The sequence below is a fragment of the Oryza sativa genome, chromosome 2 (assembly GCF_034140825.1).
Source record: "Oryza sativa Japonica Group chromosome 2, ASM3414082v1".
Lineage (NCBI taxonomy): Eukaryota > Viridiplantae > Streptophyta > Magnoliopsida > Poales > Poaceae > Oryza > Oryza sativa.
The window spans coordinates 32674569-32694862 of NC_089036.1; the positions used below are offsets into that span (position 1 = coordinate 32674569).

The following is a 20294-nucleotide window of genomic DNA, read 5'->3' on the forward strand; positions in this document are numbered from 1 at the left end:
CTGTTCAACGTACACCACTAGGTGTGCACGCATGCAGTTCCTTGACCAATTCTCACATCAACCACGAGCATGCATCGCACACATGCATAACCATGACACGACATGATTATTTCGAGCAGAGGCTGGCCACCAGCGGGCCGAGCCGCGGAGAACGAGGCGAGGCGGTGGGGAAGGCTCCGGCGAGCCTCCGCGCGCGCCGCGCTGGTGCTCTGCTCGCTGACGATGATTCCAGTCGTCGTCGTCCTCCACCGGTGTGCGGTCTCCTCCTCCTGGCCGGATCGGGTTTTCGAAGCCAAGCACATCGCGGGAGCCGGCGAGCAAGGTACGTACACTCACAAAAGTCCCCCAGCTACTCGATCGCTGGGTCGCACCACCTGTCCTATACGCCCCTCTGAACAAATTCGCTCTAGCTGTTCGCACGCATCCGTGGTCTTGCTTGATTCGGTCGCCGTTTATTATGCTCGGTATAACTGATTCTGTCGGCGATGAATCGGCGCGTCGTATCTGCCCGCGCAACAGCGATGGCTTTTGTGATTTCGAAGAGGTGGAGAGATGCTGGGTTAAGCACGAGCTGTAACAGGCTAACAGCTTGGAAAGCAGAAGGGGATCGAAGGCGGCATGAACCTTCCTTGGAGCGATCGTGAAAAGCAGATTCCATTGCCCCTCTCCTGCTTGTATTGGTTGCGCTAGCTTTGTCCAATCTGAAGTGGAGTTGGTCACATTTAACGGATTCGCGAAACCATACACGAGCCAGAGAAAATAATTTCCACTTGAGAAATTTCAGATGTCGATATGTCATCGTACTACGAGGTAGCGTCATATAGGCGTGGTTAATTAACCATCGACCCATCATATTGGGTTGGGTTTTTTTTTTTTAACGACTCGCACGAGACGGTGCGAAGTTATATTGATAGAGTAGAAAAAAATTACAAGGTTACACCCTAGAGGGTCGTAACCAGAAAAAAGGAAAAAAAAATAAACCACCACCCACACGGCGACAATGCCATCACACAAGCCCAGGAGAAGGCTAACACCGGACCGGCCGCCGCTAAGCGTGACCGACCGCCAGTAGGCCAACAAAGGGACACAGACGAGGTTGCCACCTAGGGGATGCCAAAACGACGTCTTCAAGAAGAGAAGCGACGGAGAAACCGCCGCCATCGTCCGTCAGGACTCAAAAGAGCCAAGAGAGGGCTTTCGCCCGGCAATCACCCTTGAGGGGTGAGACAGCACGACAACACCCTCATGAGGGGGGATAACCATTGTTTGTCGGTCCGACCATGGCTGGACTGGGTTTTCATCCGCCGCTCACCACTTGCGAATCCACGCCTGACGCAGCGATGCTCCACCACCACACAAGCTTTGCCGACATGTGGGACCCCTGCACCGGCGTCCCCCGTCGGCCAGTCTTCGTGCGCCGAAGACCGCGCCACACCCACTGGCAGCTCCTCCTCACACCTAGGTCACCTCCTCCACCACCGGACGCGCCACTCTGCGCCAAACCGGCCTCCTCCACCAGACGCGCCTCGCGCCAATCCGGTCTCCCTCCATCGGCCGCGCCTCCTGCGCCAAGCCGGCCTCCATCTCCGCCGCCCGCGCCTCTCGCACCGAGCCGGCCTCCGCTGTCATCGGCTGCGCTTCTCTGCGCCAAGCCGGTCTCCGACCCCTCCACCAAACGATGCCGCGCCGGCTAGATGTAGTCGCCTCCCACGCCCTCAGCTAGCCGTTTGAGGCCGCCATGCCTTCAGTGACCGCAGACACAGTCACCACCACCGCAGCCGCTACTACCTAACGCCCAGCCACCTCGCCGTCGCCAGTCGCCATCCTCGCCTCGCAGCCGACTCCTTCCCCGCCGCCGACGTCGCCACCGCCTGCACAAACGGCCGCCGTCGCCGCTACCATCGACGCCAGCCCTCGTATCTGCAACCTGCCGCTGTGCCATCGCCCTTCACCAGCATGCGGCTGGCCGCCGCCCGATGCCATGTGCGCCACTGCCGCCATCACCAGCCAACACCGCAGCCGCCAACTGCCGCGACCGCCGCTGCCGTCGCCAACTGCCGCCGCTGCCGTCGCCCACCGCCGCCGCTGCCGTCGCCGCACCGCCGCCGTCGTCGCCGCACAGCCGCCGTCATCGTTGCACAGCCGCCACCAACTGCCGCCGGCCACCCTCCAGATCCGGCCGAGAGGCGCGGATCTGGGGGACACCGTCACCGCCGTCGTTACCACAAGCCCACACGGGACCACCACCACCACCTTCGCGCCCGCGGCCGGTTCCGTCCCCGCCACCATCGCCATCCCCGCCGCCTTCAGCCGCCGCCGCCCGGCGCCACGCGCCCCTGCCTTCGCCGTCGCCATCCCCGCCGCCGTGGCCGGGTCGTCGTCTCCCGTGCCGCCCCAGGGGAGGACGACGCGAGAGGTGTATACATTACTCTATGCATCTAACTATGGAGACGTCAAAAGTCATATTGGGTTGGGTTGTTGACACTTGACAATTCCCGCGAATGATCCTCCGTGTTGTCCGGCCGCCCGCTCTGCATTTTCCTGTACGGCTGGGCAGTGGGCCATATGGGGGTAGAATGACGCGCATATGGATGCCAGTCTGCCAGATCAAAAAAAAAAACAAATTTCTTTCATCCTCTTCTTTCGCTTTTTTCAATTGAGATCCCTACTGCACATACAACCTGCATCCAATTTCTTTACCTTTTCTTGGCAGATGACAAGGAACTACAGTACTCCTGTACAACCCAAAAATGACTCTTCGTTTCCTTCAATTATGTTGTAACCCCTGTTTTCAACTCTAATTATGATTTCACTAATATTTCTCCTGCTTTTTTTTCTAACTCTGTCCTTATTTTTCTGAAATGAAGCTTGTATTTATCCCCATTACGTTAAGGTGATATAATAGGATAAACTTCATGTATAAACCATTTTACTCGTTTCAACATGATCTTTTTACTTATTCAATTAAAAAAAAGTGAGGCATAAACTTAACATAAATCTGTCCACTGTTTTGACATCAATATTAAAACAGTTAAAGATGTGTTCGGGAGGTGAGGACCTCCCGCGCACGTAGAATGGAGCGACGTATTATGATTAATTAATACTTTGCTTTTTTAAAAAGAATGGATTAATATGATTTTTAAAGCAACTTTCGTATAGTTTTTTTTTCAGAAAATATATCGTTTAGCAGTTTGAAAAGCGTGCGCGCGAAAACGAAGGGAGGTGAGTTAGGAAAGTTAGGGAAAGAACTAAGCTAAGTCGTCATTTTGACGTAATAGTGCAATTAGAAGGTTCATTTTTATATAGGGAGAAATCACAAAACTAAAAGGAGTAAAAATCATAACTTGCGTTAAAAATGAAGATAAAAATATAGAACCGCTAGCTCCTTTTATGTTTGAACTTGCACTTACGTGTAGGTGTGGTATATGTGCGTAGGGGTGTGCGCACATGTAGTCTTCCATCATGTAATCGGGAAAAATAGTTATACATAGAGGGATGCACGTGACATTACTCCTTCCGTTTTCCAATATCCGGTAATTTTGATTTCTCCTTTTAAACTTTGGCCATTAGCTGTCTTTAATTGTTATGTAGAAGTTAACAATAGTTGTATGATTAAATTTAGGACATACCCATTTCAATAACATGGCATCAATTTTAGTGTTCATAAATATTAAAAATGAAACGAGTGATCCAAAAGCCAAATGTGTCCTGTATAATAACTAAACGAAGGGAGCTAATTAATACTCCATGATTATGAACATCCATGATCAAAACTCGTAGGACTCATTTGAAACACAGAATTGAATAAAAAAGAGAAGTATAAAAAATAATACAAGATTTTGATTAAGATATTTTGTTTTGCTTATTTTGATAGGAGTACAATCGCAAAATAGAGAACTGCAAATATATGGAAATCACTGTCTGATTAAGCTGTTGGAAAAACATAAATCAGAAATCGGATGCGAGATAGACTGATAGAAAAATTTTTAAGAGGTTAGAGTTATTGCTAGTAAGTTTTTTTTTTTTTGCCAAATTTCACGTGCAACGACTCAATGAGCCATTCTACAGGGATTTTATAGGATTAAAAAAATCTCCAATCCTTTATACTACCTCCGTCCCATAATAATTGTATTTATACTCTTCAAATTTTGTCCTACAAAAATTGTATTTCTGATAAGATGAGACCCACAAATGGAATTTGTATCCCAACCTTCCTTTTAATTAAGTTTACATATGGAATGTGTGCCTCAACCTTTCTTTTAACAAAGTATACATATGAAATATATGCATGCAATGTAGTTATTAAATAGGGTTATTGTGGTAAATTGTGTTTGTTGTTAATATGTCTCTAATTCCCTAGAAATGTAATTATTATGGGACGGAGGGAGTATCAAAAGGTCAAATAGAAAAAAAAATCTATAGAAATTAAATCCTATGATTTTTTTCTCACAAATTCTTTTGATTCAAATTGGCCCTAAAAATGTAAGGGTGTGTTTAGTTCACGCTAAAATTGGAAGTTTTGCTGAAATTGAAACGATGTGATGAAAAAGTTGAAAGTTTGTTTGTGTAGAAAAGTTTTGATGTGATAGAAAAGTTAAAAGTTTGAAACTAAACTCGGCCTAAGACGGGATGTAAAATTGGACGAGGAGATTACAAAATTATTACATGTACTCTACTGTGCCATTACGGTCCGACCCCACCAACCACTACTGGCTCAGACACGTTGTCTACCTCCGCTGCCCGTGCAACTTGCGCCGCTTGCTGCGCCCACGCGCAGTCGCAGACGCAGCCGATGGCCGGCTTTGTTTGACCCCCGTTCCTCCCCCCCGTCCCCAACTCCAACTGCTCGCCTAGCAAAGCAGCCTTGCCCATCGAGACGCACATGGAGAGGAGCGGCGGCGGCGGGGCGGACGGCGACGAGGAGCGGCTGCCGCTGCACCATGGGTTTGAGACGGAGAGGGCGGCTCCCTGGGCGGCGGCGGAGTCGAAGCCGCCGCCGCCGCCGCGGGGCAGGTTCGGGCGCGCCTCCGTGCGCGCCGCGCTGGCGGTGTGCTTCCTGGCCATCCCGGCCGTCCTGCTCCTGCAGCGGTGGCAGGCCGGGTCCTCGCCGGAGTGGCTCTTCGAAATCGAGCCCCCGGCGGACGGAGACCGAGGTGTGTATACATCTGCTTGTGGCCGTAGCTTTCTCCTAGCGCCGATGAGGCCATGAATCTAGCTAGTGCTTTTAATTGTAGAGTTGTATTGGTAGATTTGTAGTGTATAAACAGTAGAATTGTAGATTCGATTGTACTCCACGAGCTATTCAATTTGCGCTGGTGCGGGCCCACCTGTCAGTGGCCGATCCATCCATCCACATACAGCTTGTTCGCTGGTAGTCTTGCCAAATTTCACGATCCGTATGAGTTTTGAACAGCAAGGCGTTCGCTGTAGAATGAAGGTCGCACTTCAGAAACTTACTAGACAAGAAGTCATTTGGCGTGCTTTAAACGAAAACACAGTTACATCGTTCAAATAGAACGTTCAACCCAGTTACAACTCTTTCTTTGTTGACCGAAACATATACTTAATTCTTTGTCAGGGTCTCAGGGAGCATCACTGCTGTCCTGATGTCTCTTGAGGTCCTAATGGATGTTCTCCACATGTTTTTCCCTTCTCTTCAATCTAGGACTGTTCTATAATTCACTGTGGATTAATGTTGCTAGCACAACTCCACTAGATGCCCCAAGAGAACTTTTGTGTCATCACTCTCTCAAAGAGTCTAGCTGTGAAAGAATAAAGTTGGTTCGGTTCTGATTCTCATTATTGCTAATTGAGATTTCAGAGATCACCTTTTCCTTCTGCAACGCCTCTGTCACACAATGGTCGTTTTGGTCTAAGCATAGATAAGGTAGCAATCATTTAAATCAGCAACTTTGCTTAAATTGCCACCTTTCTTTAGTCTAAAAACTATACATGGTTCATTCATATAATAAAGTAAAATCATTTAATCTGGAATGACCTAAATTATCATGATTGTGGACATACTACCCTGGAACTGGAAGAGTGTGCAGGACTAGACCTTGCTGAAACATGTCCATTTTGTTAGTTTTAGATAAAACCAAATTAGGGGACATCAAAGAGCTATTTCCTCCATTACTTCTCATCTTCCTTTAATCTGATCTGTCGAATTTCTGAAGGACAGCTTTGTGAAGTACGGACTCCACATGGAGCACGTGATTTCTTGCAATTTGCAAGATAGTTTTGTGGGTAAAAGAACAAGCATTGCAATAAAAATTGTGGTAGGCTTTTAGTTGTTCTTCTTTAATTCTAAAAAAGGAAACCTTTTTGTGGTGAAAAGAACGACCAATCATTTCATATTAAATGCATGTATTTAATTAATCAGAAAGTGGTTGTGAACCAGTCATTTTTGCATGCTTCAGTCAGTGTAGTTCAGAGGACAGTAACTTTATCTGTCAAGTTATTTGGGGTAATGTTCTATTGCAATGACATACCTCTATCTTCTTCAGATATGCAAGATGATCTGCCTGATGATCTAACTGCATCTCAGTACATCGGCTATGACAAATTTCTGGGTGGTCTTCTGCAAGAGGGATTTGATGAAGTATCCTGCCGAAGCAGGTATCAGTTTGCACGGTACCACAAGAACTTCACAAGAATACCTTCTTCATACCTCTTAGAAAGGTTAAGGAGACAAGAAGCATTGCAGAAGAAGTGTGGTCCAGGCACTAAATCATACAAGCAAGCTGTGAAGCTGCTGAGGTCCAGTCAGGGCGTCAACATGACGACAGATTGCAACTATCTGTTCTTGACAGTACATGCTGGGTTAGGGAACAGAATGCTTGAGATTGCTTCAGCATTTCTTTATGCACTCCTTACAAACCGGATTTTGCTTTTGGACCGTTATCAGGAGATCGGTGACCTTTTCTGTGAACCTTTCCCAGGAACCTCGTGGTTAATGCCTTCGGATTTCCCTCTAAACTATGGTGAATTTACTCAGAGTAGCCCAGAGAGCTATGGAAACATGCTGCAGAATAAGGTTGTCGGTGACAATACAGATCAGTCTCTGGCTGGTTCTAGGCCTCCCTACGTGTTCCTCTACCTTGATGGTAACTATGAATTCCATGACAAGCTTTTCTTCTGCGAAGACGACCAACAGTTCCTGCAAGATGTGCCGTGGTTGATCATGAGAACCGACATGTACTTTATACCATCACTATTTCTTATTCCAAGTTACCAAGATGAGCTCAGCAGGCTATTTCCTGAGAAAGATGCTGTTTTTCATCACTTGGCACGCTATCTTTTCCATCCGACGAATAGCATATGGTATTCAGTTAAAGGGTACTACAGGTCCTACCTTGCCAAAGCTAATAAAACTGTGGGAATTCAGATCAGGATATTTGAGAAAGAGGGCATCTTGCAAAAAAACGGGCGATTTCCATATGTCTTAGAACAGATCCTTTCATGCGCTCAGAATGAAAAGCTGCTGCCAGAAATCAGTATGAAAGATGAAGCAGAAGCACCGACCGCGCCCAAGAATAACCAGACAATTGCTGTTCTTACAACTTCTCTGAGCTCCTGGTACAGTGATCAGATCCAGAAGAAGTACAGTGAGCACCCAACAGTCGATGGAACCAGGGTAGAAGTATACCAGCCGAGCCATGAGGAGTACCAGAGATCAAAGAACAAGAAGCACAACATGAAAGCACTGGCCGAGATCTACCTACTCAGCATGACGGACGTGCTCATCACCAGTGGCTTCTCCACCTTCGGCTACGCCGCGCAGGGCCTCTCCGGCCTGACGCCGTGGATCATGTTCAGGTCGGAGAACCACGCCATGCCGGACCCGCCGTGCCGCCGCGCCATGTCGATCGAGCCGTGCTTCCATCAGGCTCCCTTCTACGACTGCAAGGCGAAGAGGAACGCTGACCTGGGCAAGATGGTGCCGTTCGTGAGGCACTGCGAGGACGTCAGTTGGGGCCTGAAGGTTGTAAATCAAACTCAGTGGTAGCTGTAAATTTGTCGTTTGCTCGTTAACTAGGGAAGATTTTTTTTCTTTGTCCAAAAGGACTACACAGATTCATTCTTTACTCCACATATATTTGATCCAAATGTAGATAACTGAAGAACAAAATAGCAGTAAAGTTGTGTGTTACCTGAACATTGTTTACCGGGGCATCATCTGCGCATATTGTCTGTTACATCAGTGATCAGTCTGATTGAGTGATTGCTACAAACCGAACTTCTGGTGTGCTTCTGCTTGGCAAGGTGCTCGCTGCCAAATCCCAAATGGGAGTATGGGAGGCGGAGTTGGTGGGGAAAGGCAGCGAGATTGGATTGGCGATAACGCTGTTGCCGCTTCTTGCGGTGTTCTTGCTCGGTGAGAATGTGAGATTGGCCGTAAACGATTTTGCTAAAGGTTTGTCGCGTGATTTTTCGTCGGAAATTTGACGTTTTTCTGGCCGTCCGATTGTGAAGGATATGGTTTTGTATCTTTAAGTAACACGAAGTGCTTAGCTAAGCTGCTGCTACCGTCGGCCTTGGCTTGTCGTAAGCTTTGCGCAGCTCGCTGGCCTGGTGGCTGGCACATTACATATCGTATATCGATTTTGCTCGTGATTTTCTTCTGACATTTAACCTTTTTTTCTGGCAGCTCATCAGCCGGCCGGCACGTCGGACACAAACACGTCGGCCTTTGTGTCCAGCCTAAGCACGTGCGATGATGGAGATTGGAGAAGCACAGTGACAAGGTGGCCTCTGACCGGCGAGCCAGTCACCGCCACTACGGTCAATGCTGTTCGGCGAGCGACACCGTTCCTCTCATCGTTGTCATGAAATATAAAATTACAGTCCTATATAACTAAAATTACATTTGTAAATTTAGTTAATATGATATGTAAATGCACTGTAATTTTGATAAAAATAATGTGTAAGTAAATATGTATTTGTTATTTTCTTTAAAATATAAAATTACAGTCCTATATAACTAAATTTACATTTGTAAATTCTGTTGATATGATATGTAAGTGCACTGTAATTTTAATAAAAATAATGTGTAAGTAAATATATATTTGTTATTTTCTTTAAAATATAAAATTACATTCCTATATAACTAAATTTACATTTGTAAATTCAGTTAATATGACATGTAAGTGCACTGTAATTTTGATAAAAAATAATGTGTAAGTAAATATGTATTTGTTATTTTCTTTAAAATATAAAATTACAGTCATATATAACTAAATTTACATTTGTAAATTCAGTTGATATGACATGTAAGTGCACTGTAATTTTGATAAAAATAATATTTAAGTAAATATGTATTTATTATTTTATTTAAAATATAAAATTACAGTCCTATGTAACTAAATTTACATTTGTAACTTCAGTTGATGTGACATGTAAGTGCACTGTAATTTTGGTAAAAATAATATGTAAGTAAATATATATTTTTTATTTTATTTTGTAGTCCGTTGGATGTAAATCTAAGGGTAGAAAAAATCTGGGTGATTTTTTATTAGAAATCACCTGACAAATGGATAGATGCTCCCGGCCGTAAATCGTAAGTAATCACCGTGTTGTATTCGCGTCATAGTCTCAGGTTCTTGGGCTCAATGGAGGATATGCGTTAGCCCGGCCCATCTACGTGTTCGTTCTTGCTGTCGACCGATATAGTGGGCCTGCCCCCTTCTTTGTGTTTGTGGATGGAAAAAGTCCACTTAGACTCCCTTAATTGTTCACCGAATCTAATTCGTGGCCCTTAACTGCAAAACCGGGTAGGACGACTCCCCGTATTACTGAAACCAGTGCAATTTTACTTCTCGAGCGGCTTTAGAGGGCGGTTTTGTTGACGTGGCATTGCTAACCCGGTCTTCATTCCACGTGGCGCTTATGTGGCATTAGAATTAAAAAAATATCTGTGGGATCCATCTGCCACATAAAATATATTGTGGGACCCACCGACATGTGGGACCCACATGTCATCCTTTATCCTTCCCTTCCTCCTCCCTCCTTCTCTCTCTTCTCTCCCCCTTTTCTCTTCCCCGTTCGAACGCCTCGGCGGCAGCGGCGGCCGGGGGCCGGAGTGGCGACGGCGACCGCGCCACCGCCTGCCCTGTCTCCAAGCTGGCCTACCATCGCGCAAGCTCCGCCAGGGGCTCCGCCGGGGGCGCGGCATGGGCGCCCGCGCGCAGCCCACGCCGTCGTGGGCGCGGGAGCCACTGTTCGAGAAGGCCGTGACGCCCAGCGACGTCGGCAAGCTCAACCGCCTGCTGGTGCCCAAGCAGCACGCGGAGAAGCACTTCCCGCTGCGGCGGACGAGCTCCGACGCCTCCGCCACCGCCGCCGCGGCCACCTGCAACTCTGCAAGGGCGTGCTCCTCAACTTCGAGGACGGCGAGGGGAAGGTGTGGAGGTTCCGGTACTCGTGCTGGAACAGCAGCCAGAGTTACGTGCTGACCAAGGGATGGAGCCGATTCGTGAGGGAGAAGGGCCTCCGCGCCGGCGACACCATAGTCTTCTCCGGCTCGGCGTATGGCCCCGACAAGCTGCTCTTCATCGACTGCAAGAAGAACAACACGGCGGCGGCCACCGGCGACGAGAAGCCAATTACAAGCGGCGAAGCAACACGCGTCGTGAGGCTGTTCGGCATGGACATCACCGGCGGCGGCGGCGATTGCCGGAAGCGGGAGAGGGCGGTGGAAATGGGGCAAGAGGCGTTCTTGATGAAGAGGCAATGCGTGGTTCATCAGCGTACTCCTGCCCTTGGTGCCCTGCTGTTATAACATCAAATCAATTCATATATACATCATAAATCTTCCATCTTTTTGTTGTTCATCGCCTGTTGTTGTTTCATCTTCGATTTAGAGCGGTTCTATCTTCATTTTTTTTCCTTTGTTTTGCATAGAAGTTTGCCAATTCAGAGATTGCAAATGATCGATCGATCGTGCCCCGTCTCCAAGCTGGCCCGCCATCGCGCCACCGCCAGCGCCGCTTCCGAACCTCCGGTGGAAGGCGGTGTACAGAGCTTGCGCGATGGCAGGCCGGCTTGGAGACGGGGCAGGCGGTGGCGCGGCCACCGTCGCCACTCCGGCCCCCGGCCGCCGCCGCCACCAATGCGTCAGAACAGGGAAGAGAAAAGGGGGAGAGAAAAGAGAGAAGGGAGAGAGAGAGAGAGGGAGGAGGAAGAAGGGAAGGATAAAGGTGGGTCCCACAATTTATTTTATGTATGAATGACAGATGGATCCCGCAGGTATTTTTTTAATTATAATGTCACGTAAGCGGCACGTGGAATGAAAACCGGGTTAGCACCGCCACGTCAGCACCACATCAGCAAAACTGCCCTCCAAAACCGCTCGAAGAGTCAAATTGCACTGGTTTCAGTAATTCAGGAGTCGTCCTACCCGGTTTTACAGTTAAGGGTCACGAATTAAATTCGGTGAATAATTAAGGGAGTCTAAGTGGACTTTTTCCTTTGTGGATAGATAATGTGGCCCTAATCCATGCGCTCGGTTGAAGTGAGCATATCGATCAAATACGGACATAGGAGTACGTTGTTTTAACTTTTAACTGAGTTTGCTAAGTAGCCATACTGCCATACTCCTGTTAGAGTAAACATCTCTCCACACTAGTACGAGTACTTAAAATATATGACAGTCAAAATATGTCTGTTCAATCTGGAACATGAAGCATGTGCAGTTAATGCGTTCAATTCACCACATGGTTAAGCCCAAGCGGCGGTAAAAAGAAGTGTCCGGTTTTCAATCAGTTTACAGTACAAAATTAGCAATCTCGATGCATAGGATTCAGATGAACGGTCAACCACGCAAAACGGGCAGCAGCAACGCAGATGTATAGCTTCGTAGTGGTCGACTAAACAAGTCTACGAGATGTGAACCGCGGTCTGGAGCAAAGGCGCAGCGCCTAGTCCCACGCAAATTAACCTCCTAGTAATAATTTTCTCCTCCTAATCTCCTATAGTAGTACTACTATACTGCTAGCTGCTGCGTTTGTCTTTGCTTGCAGCATAGTGCACCACACTACACCGTCCGCTCAGCGAAGGCGATATAACAGCAATGCAGGTGCAGCAACGCAAGCCCAAGGCTTGCGCCGAGAGCGCCGCGGCGGCGCGAGGAGCGGATCAGCAGCAGTGCGACGGCAGGCCGCTGGAGGCGGGCGAGGAGTCCCTGGAGCGCTCCGTGCCGCGGAAGAGGAAGCCAGCTGCGGCGGTGGCTGCTGCCGAGAAGCGATGGAGCTCCGTGGCCTACGTCGTGCTCGCCGCCTTTGTCATGGCGACGGTCTTCGCCGTTCTTGGCGGGCGGCGCCCCGCCGTCTGGATCGCCGCCACCAAGGCCCTGCGTCGAGGTGAGTGTTTCGTCCTTCTTCCCACGAGCAGCCATGTATTTCTTGTTTCACGAGTCGCGCTGACTTCAGCTACTACTACAGCATCGTGCTCGTGCAGTTTTGCACTAGTCAGTGTACCCGTTATTTTAGTCCTGGGCTGTTCAGTACGCGCTGAAACTGAACACGACGATGCACTCTCTCATGATGATTTTCAGCGTGGAATTTCGCACTCGCTCTTATGTACTCCTAGTAGATCTGATCAGCATGATTTTCAGCGTTTTACTCCTGTTTAACTGCGATATTTGTTTCGTGTCCAACGTTTGACCGTCCGTCTTATTTAAAAAAATTATGAAAAAAATTAAAAAGACAAGTCACGCATAAAATATTAATCATGTTTTATCATATAACAATAATGAAAATACGAATTATAAAAAAATTTCATATAAAACGGACAGTCAAAATTGGACACGCAAATATATGGTTTGACTTTTTTTTTTTTGGACGGAGGGAGTATGTTGCCTGCAAAATGCACATTATTGTGATTGAGCTAGGTGGCCCTAATATGAAGTTTCAGGCAGGGTGGGTAACTTCACAATTGGAAATGTTTACAGCCTAAAATTTATCTGGGCTTCCTTGCACCGTTCTAAGGCCCGTTAGATGTTTGGTGCACACGTGTATACGGTACACCTTACAAAATCGTTTGTTCTGTGCAGGTTCCGACGATAAATCGATTCCATTGGCACGAAGCGCCGCTGACAAACTCCTCGGCGGCCTCTTGCCCGAAGGATTCGACGAGAAATCATGTCGCAGCAGGTACGAGTCATACCTGTACCGCCGGAACCCGGGCCGACGACCATCTCCGCACCTCGTGGCGCGGCTGCGGATGCACGAGGAGCTCCAGAGACGGTGCGGCCCCAACACGGAGTCGTACAACCGCGCCGTGCAACGGCTGAGGGACGGCGGCGCCGCCGAGGCCGACGCGCACTCGCCGGACGACGAGCAGTGCAAGTACGTGGTCTCCATCTCGTACCGCGGCCTCGGGAACCGCATCCTCGCCGCCGCGTCGGCCTTCCTCTACGCGGTGCTCACCGGCCGCGTCCTCCTCGTCGACCCGAGCAACGAGATGGACGAGCTCTTCTGCGAGCCGTTCCCCGGCACGACGTGGCTGCTCCCACGCGACTTCCCGCTGGCGTCGAGCTACGCGAACTTCAGCGCCGACACCGCCGAGAGCTACGGCAACATGCTGAAGAACAAGGTGCTCGGGACGGACGGGAGTACTGACGGTGACATGCCCGCGGCGCAGATGCCGGCGTTCGCGTACCTCCACCTGGACCACGACTACGGCGACGGCGACAAGATGTTCTTCTGCGACGACGACCAGCGGCTGCTGTCGAACATCCAGTGGCTGGTGATGAGGACGGACACCTACATCGTGCCGTCGCTGTTCCTGGTCACCACGTTCCAGGACGAGCTCGACGCGCTCTTCCCGGAGCGCGACGCCGTGTTCCACCACCTCGGCCGGTACCTGTTCCACCCGGCCAACCATGTCTGGGGCCTCGTCGCGCGGTACTACCGCGCGTACCTCGCGACGGCGCGGCAGCTGGTCGGCGTCCAGGTGCGCGTCTTCGACCACCGGCAGGCGAAGTCGCCGCACGTCGTCCTCGAGCAGATCACGTCGTGCGCGTGGAAGGAGAAGCTGCTCCCGGAGGTACTCGACGCGGTGGAGGACGCGGCCATGCCCACGCCACCGACGACGCCGCACGGCGGGAGCAACAACTCCAAGGCCGTCCTGATCACCTCTCTCCGGCCGTGGTTCTACGAGCGCGTCAAGGCTATGTACTGGGAGCGCGCGACGGCGACCGGCGAGGACGTGAGCGTGCACCAGCCGAGCCACGAGGAGTACCAGCACTTCGGCGAGAAGTCGCACGACGGCAAGGCGTGGGCGGAGATGTACCTCCTGAGCCTGTGCGACGTGCTGGTGACCAGCGGCTGGTCGACGTTCGGGTACGTGGCGCAGGGGCTCGGCGGGCTGAGGCCGTGGGTGATGTACAAGCCGGTGAACATCACGGCGGTGCCGGACCCGCCGTGCGGACGGGACGTGTCCATGGAGCCGTGCTTCCACTCGCCGCCGTTCTACGACTGCAAGACGAAGCGCGGAGTGGACACCGGGACAATACTGCCCCACGTTCGGCACTGCGACGACGTGAGCTGGGGATTGAAGCTTGTTGATCCGAATGGAAGTCCGAACTAGTACAACTGTATAAGGCTTCATGCTGCAAAAGCAAACTTTACAAAGATTTCATTTGCATGTTTTTTTTTTGGGCCGGGATGGCCGAAGAAAAGACCACCGGAATGTTATTAAGGTTGAGGGAAAAATTAAAAGAGAACACCATAAGGATATTGAGGTCGGTTCCTTTAATTCTAGAAACCGCACACCAACCACAAATACAGGGATAGAAGATGTGTCCCCCTCCCAACTCAGGATTTGGATCTGGTGCAGTCGTTAATGTGACTGCATAAGTTGCGGTTCGGATCCAAGAGTCAAAATGCATCCGGGTATTATATTACACTGTAGCAAAACATATTTACTATTTTTTACATCGGCACTATAACCAATGATCTGGTCCGTTCATCAACAAAATGGATGGCCCATATTTTGTGCAGTAGCTTAACTTGCAGGCCCTATTGAAATTGCTGGCGATCCCGAATCTCCGAACTCATCTTGGAACCATCCCCTGCACACAAACACATGACACTGAGGGAAGGTATCTAGCACTAGGGATGAAAACAGAGCGGACACAGATGAATAATGCTCATACCGTATTCGTTTTCATTTTTTTTTGCTAGATATAAAAACGAATACGGAAACAGATACGGAATATCTCGAATACGAATAAGAATCGAATATGATCGGACACGAATATGGAAACATTTTTTTCTCGGTACACGAAAACCAACTCAACTTCTAATAAAAACAAATATCAACATATATAATTACCTCATTTTATATAAAATGTAGTATAATTTATATGTTTTCAAAAAGTTAAATAATATTAATATTGTGGACTAGTGTTAATAGATGAACTACTATTAAAATCTAAAAAGGTATAATGAAGACCATAGAGTTATAAATAAATGAGGTATGTCTCATGGCTTTTGTGGATATCCGAATTATTATCCGTATCCGACGAAAACCCCAATACTTTATCCGTATCCGAACTATCCGAGAATTATCCGATCTGAAAGTTATCCGTATTCGTTTTTCTCCGAAGCGGACGAAAACTATCCGCTCTGTTTTTATCCCTATCTAGCACCAAATTGACCTCCGCTATACATGATCGATCGTTGTTAGGCCTACAACAATACCACATAGCAAAGTCTTCAAATATGACGCCTCCACGTTGATTTTACATTAAGGATGTGTTGTATTTTGTTTTTCATGCTTACATTTGTACAAACCTACTCCCTCCGTCCCAAAATAAGTGCAGTTTTAAACTGTTCATGTTCAACGTTTGATCATTTATCTTATTTGAATTTTTTTTATGATTAGTATTTTTTATTGATATTAGATGATAAAACATAAATAATATTTTATGTGCGACTATTTTTTTTAGTTTTTTTCATAAATTTTTTAAATAAGACGGACGGTCAAACGTTAGACACGGATACTCACGGTTGCGCTTATTTTGGGACGAAAGTAGTAGCATATACTCCCTTCGTCCCAAAATATAAGCATTTTTAGACTTTGACATGGTCTTTAAGATTATACTTTGACCAACAATATCTACAAAAATAAGATGTTTTAAATAAAAAGGGTTGCATATTATGATAGTTATGATAAATCTAGTAACGTCAAATTTACATGATTGATAGTTTTTATTTCTCTGCTATTAATTGTTAAAATTTTAAAAAGTTTGACTTAGCATTATTTTAAAAAATACTTATATTTCAGGACGGAGGGAGTAGCTTATATTGTTTTTTTTCCGTTTCCCAACTTCAACTATAATACGTGGTAATTTCCTAGGCAGAGAGATAGAGAGTTGGGGGAAGGGGGCGTCCAAATTTTTCCATGACATTATTTGTCCTATCAATCACCTTCTATTTATTTTTCTTATCTTAACTTCAACCACCGTTCCGCTTACAAGTTACAACCATCTCTTATGAAATTATGAATATGATAGTCTTTTCTTCTTATCCTAGTACTCCTACTAAGCAATTCAGAAATGTATGTATTTGTGGATGGAGGAGGTAGTATAGTTAGAGTAAATTATTTACTGTCCGCATCCTATAGTCCTATACTACTGCAGTTTCTGCAATCTCAACTTCTCAAGTACTACCCCATATCCCATTGAGGAATCAACACACCGCACCCGGTGAGGTAATCCGGAGTACGGGATAGTGAAACAATTTCACCGCTGACTAAAAGCTTTGTCCGTACCTGCACACTTGTAAGCATTCGAACTGACGCGCGGACGGGGGCAGACCGGCAGAGTCCCTCGGCAACAGCAGCCATGAAAGCTACACGACCCTTAGAGCAAGTTTAATACTTCAATTCATATATAGCCAAACTAATAGCTTATTTGTACAATAGTTATGTACTATAGTATTAATACTTGGTCCCACCTATTATACACACTGTATTCTAAAGTTCGTGTTATCTGTAACCCGCTGCTCTTTTCTCTCCTTATTTATCTTCTTAAAATATGTTTACAGCTTATTTATAGCATACTATTGTACGCTCTTACTCAAAAGCAAAATGAGCTACAGGCACAGGGCAAACAAACAGCAATAAATACCACTGTAGCAACTAGATTAGCCAATTCATGGTGTACCCGGGCAACAAGCCGTCGGCATCGACTGTACGGTGTCAGAGAAAGAGGGCGTCAGTGCGTCACACACCCTAGAGAGCCCAAAGCGAACCAAACCCAAACCCACCGCCGGGGCCGCATCAGCCGCGACGCACGCTCGCCTCATCAACCGCGGAACGCGGCGAGCCGCTCGTCCGGCACCGCATCACCGGAACACCCGACGCTGTCGCATGCACGGCGCCGAGAGAAAAAAAGCGAAAGCCCCCCCCCCCCCCCACCTGCCGGCCACTTCCCGCCCACGCCGAGGTCGCTCCGCCCCCCGCCCCTTTCACCGACGACGTTGCCACCGTGCCGTCACGTCGTCTCCTCTCCTCCGATCCAAACCCCAACTTTTTTTTTGAGTTTTTTCGCCCCGAAAACCCAGCAAAAATTCAAAGCCCCCTGTGTGCGGGTGGGTGGGTCCCACCTCGTCGCATGAATCCGCCCCGTTTCTATTTGAGCCGAAGAAGTGGCTTTCCTCGTTGCCTTGGCCTCTGATTGCGTTGCGCCTTTCGTCGTGCCACGGCGTAACGCCACGCGAAGCTTTTTTGACCTCGCGCTTTTCCACCGCGAACCCGAGGGGCTCGCGCGGGCTTTCCACAATCCGCATGGACCTCAAGGAGCGGATCCGCCGCTCGCCGACGCCTCCGACGCAGGGGGAGGAGCTACTGGCGGCGTCGCCGGCCGGGCCGCGCGGCGGGAGGAAGGGACGGGCGGTGGTGCTGCCGCTGTCAGCCGCGGCGCTCGTGGCGTGCGCGGTCGTCCTGCTCCTGCTCGCCGGGGGCTCCGCGGCGCGGAGGGGACAGTTCGTCGGCGCTGATCCTACCGTCCTCCCATCACGGGGCGGTGGCGTTGGCGACTTGCACCTGTCCCAGTCGAAATCGAACGATGGTAAGAAAATGAAAATGGTGTGTTTGACAGTTTCCATTTTTTTTTCTGTTGGAGTTCACAGCATCACGCCGCTCTAGGACCATCGGTTAATTGAATGACAATTTCGAGGGTTGCGTGTGGTGAAGTGTGGATCGCGACGTAGCATCTGGGTGTCCATCAGGCGTGAACTAAATGCTTGTCTTGCATGTCCCTTCTTTCTGTCGTAGTAGTAGCGCAAGTTCTGAAAAACTTACCGAGCTAGTAGTAGTAAAGAATTTTGCGTACTGTTTTAACCTTTTGGACTTTGCAATGTTACAAGTTGTTAGATTATCTATGACTTATAATGTTTACTGAAAATTTGTAATGTGAGAGCAGTTTATTATCTTCTTTTATCCTATACATATGTATATGTTTCATTGGTCTGAAAAATATTCATGCTTGGATAATTGATCCCTTCATCAGCTCTATACTTCGCCAGGTTAACTTTAATACGATAGTGAACGGGTTTCCCCCCCTTTATCTACAAACTAAAAGTACAGTTATAACATGTTGTACTGATTCTGATATAAATTTTTGTCTTTTTGTTAGGAGAAAATGTCACTATAGCATCTTCGGAAGTTGTCAACGACAAACTACTGGGTGGTTTGTTAACTACTGGATTTGATGAACAATCATGTCTAAGCAGATATCAATCTGTACTATACCGTAAAGCATCATCCCATTTTCCATCTGCATATCTTCTGGAGAGACTAAGGGAACATGAGGCACTTCAAAAGAAGTGTGGTCCACATACTGAATCATACAAGAAAGCTATTGAGCAGCTAAAGGCTGGACAGGGGGCTAAGGTTATGGAGTGCAACTATTTGGTATGGGTAGCTTACAGTGGTCTGGGGAACAGGATCTTGACAATGGCTTCAGCATTCCTGTATGCTATCCTCACTAGAAGAGTTTTACTTGTCGACAGTGATAAAGGCACTGCAGATCTTTTCTGTGAACCATTCCCTGAAACATCATGGTTACTACCGCCAAAATTCCCTATTAAGCAGTTCAAGAATTTCAGTAATGGTTCTCCTGAGAGTTATGGAAACATGCTGAAAAACAAAGCTATTCGTTCTAACCCTGCTTTTCTTTATCTTCATATGGCTCATGATTACAGTGACTATGATAAGCTATTTTTCTGTGAAGATAATCAGCAATATCTTCGAAATATCCCATGGCTGATCCTAAAATCAGATAATTACTTTGTACCATCACTTTTCCTGATTCCAGCATATCAAGAGGAACTCACAAGGCTTTTCCCTCAGAGAGATTCCGTTTTCCATCACTTGGGACGTTACTTGTTTCACCCTAGCAATGTTGTGTGGGGCATGGTCACAAGGTATTATGATTCTTATCTAGCCAGAGCTGATGAAAGGCTGGGTATCCAGATCAGAGTCTTTGATCCTGAACCAGGACCATTTCAGCACGTCTTGGATCAGGTTCTTGCATGCACGCTAAAGGAAAACCTATTGCCAGCAATCAACAGTAAACAGCCAATTGTCTCAACAAGGCATTCTAGATTAAAATCTGTCCTAATCACTTCTCTGAATTCAGGATACTATGAGAAGATCAGAAGCATGTACTGGGAACATCCAACCACGAACGGTGAGATGATCAGCTTCCACCAGCCAAGCCATGAGGAACATCAGAACTCAGACAAGAAAATGCATAACATGAAAGCATGGGCTGAGATTTATCTGTTAAGCTTATCTGATGTTATGGTCACCAGTGCTTGGTCAACCTTTGGGTATGTTGCTCAGGGTCTCAGTGGTTTGAGGCCATGGCTATTATTCAAGCCCGAAAACCGCATCGCACCTGATCCACCTTGCCGTCAAGTTTTGTCCATGGAACCTTGCTTTCATGCTCCACCTTTCTATGATTGCAAAGCAAAGAGGGGAGCTGATACTGGAAAGTTTGTCCCATATGTAAGTCATTGCGAAGATATGAGCTGGGGGCTTAAGCTAGTCGATCAGAGTGAGTGGTAGATGTAGTGTCCTTTATTTTGTTCAGTTCATATATGTACAGTATGTGCCATTTTTTTTATGATATAGGTTACCTTGTATCTAAGTTATAGGAAAGCCATTTTTGACATGGTTAACACAAATGCAGTGGTTTGAACCACTGCATTTGTATACATAATCCCAGTGATGTTCTTGTGAGAAATTTCAGTATCATAACAAATCACACAAATATGCAGCAG

General features: G+C 47.6%; 3 protein-coding genes and 1 pseudogene across 5 annotated transcripts; all 4 read left to right on the forward strand.

The window, feature by feature from the left end:
- The first annotated feature begins 40 nt into the window (after nucleotides 1-40).
- On the forward strand, nucleotides 41-8988 carry LOC4330824 (probable fucosyltransferase 8). 3 transcript variants are annotated; one of them, XM_066307336.1, is made up of 3 exons: nucleotides 4699-5153; nucleotides 6507-7984; nucleotides 8651-8988. In XM_066307336.1, exons 1-3 carry the CDS (start codon nucleotides 4883-4885, stop codon nucleotides 8705-8707), a joined length of 1806 nt encoding a protein of 601 aa, XP_066163433.1. In that variant the 5' UTR covers nucleotides 4699-4882; the 3' UTR covers nucleotides 8708-8988. The 3 variants fall into 3 exon arrangements, with proteins under 3 accessions (XP_025878704.2, XP_066163433.1, XP_066163434.1); XM_026022919.2 differs by lacking the exons at nucleotides 4699-5153; nucleotides 8651-8988 and adding an exon at nucleotides 41-322 and having other exon boundaries at nucleotides 6507-8158; XM_066307337.1 differs by lacking the exon at nucleotides 8651-8988 and having other exon boundaries at nucleotides 6507-8158.
- A 1041-nt stretch (nucleotides 8989-10029) lies between these two features.
- LOC9271723 (B3 domain-containing protein Os02g0764100-like) lies at nucleotides 10030-10832 on the forward strand (annotated as a pseudogene).
- A 1164-nt stretch (nucleotides 10833-11996) lies between these two features.
- Nucleotides 11997-14738, forward strand: LOC4330826 (galactoside 2-alpha-L-fucosyltransferase). Its single transcript, XM_026022921.2, has 2 exons — nucleotides 11997-12359; nucleotides 13052-14738. Exons 1-2 carry the CDS (start codon nucleotides 12071-12073, stop codon nucleotides 14587-14589), a joined length of 1827 nt encoding a protein of 608 aa, XP_025878706.1. The 5' UTR covers nucleotides 11997-12070; the 3' UTR covers nucleotides 14590-14738.
- A 2931-nt stretch (nucleotides 14739-17669) lies between these two features.
- Nucleotides 17670-20257, forward strand: LOC4330827 (galactoside 2-alpha-L-fucosyltransferase). The gene is made up of 2 exons (XM_015767818.3): nucleotides 17670-18076; nucleotides 18644-20257. Exons 1-2 carry the CDS (start codon nucleotides 17794-17796, stop codon nucleotides 20077-20079), a joined length of 1719 nt encoding a protein of 572 aa, XP_015623304.1. The 5' UTR covers nucleotides 17670-17793; the 3' UTR covers nucleotides 20080-20257.
- The last annotated feature ends 37 nt before the right edge of the window (nucleotides 20258-20294 follow it).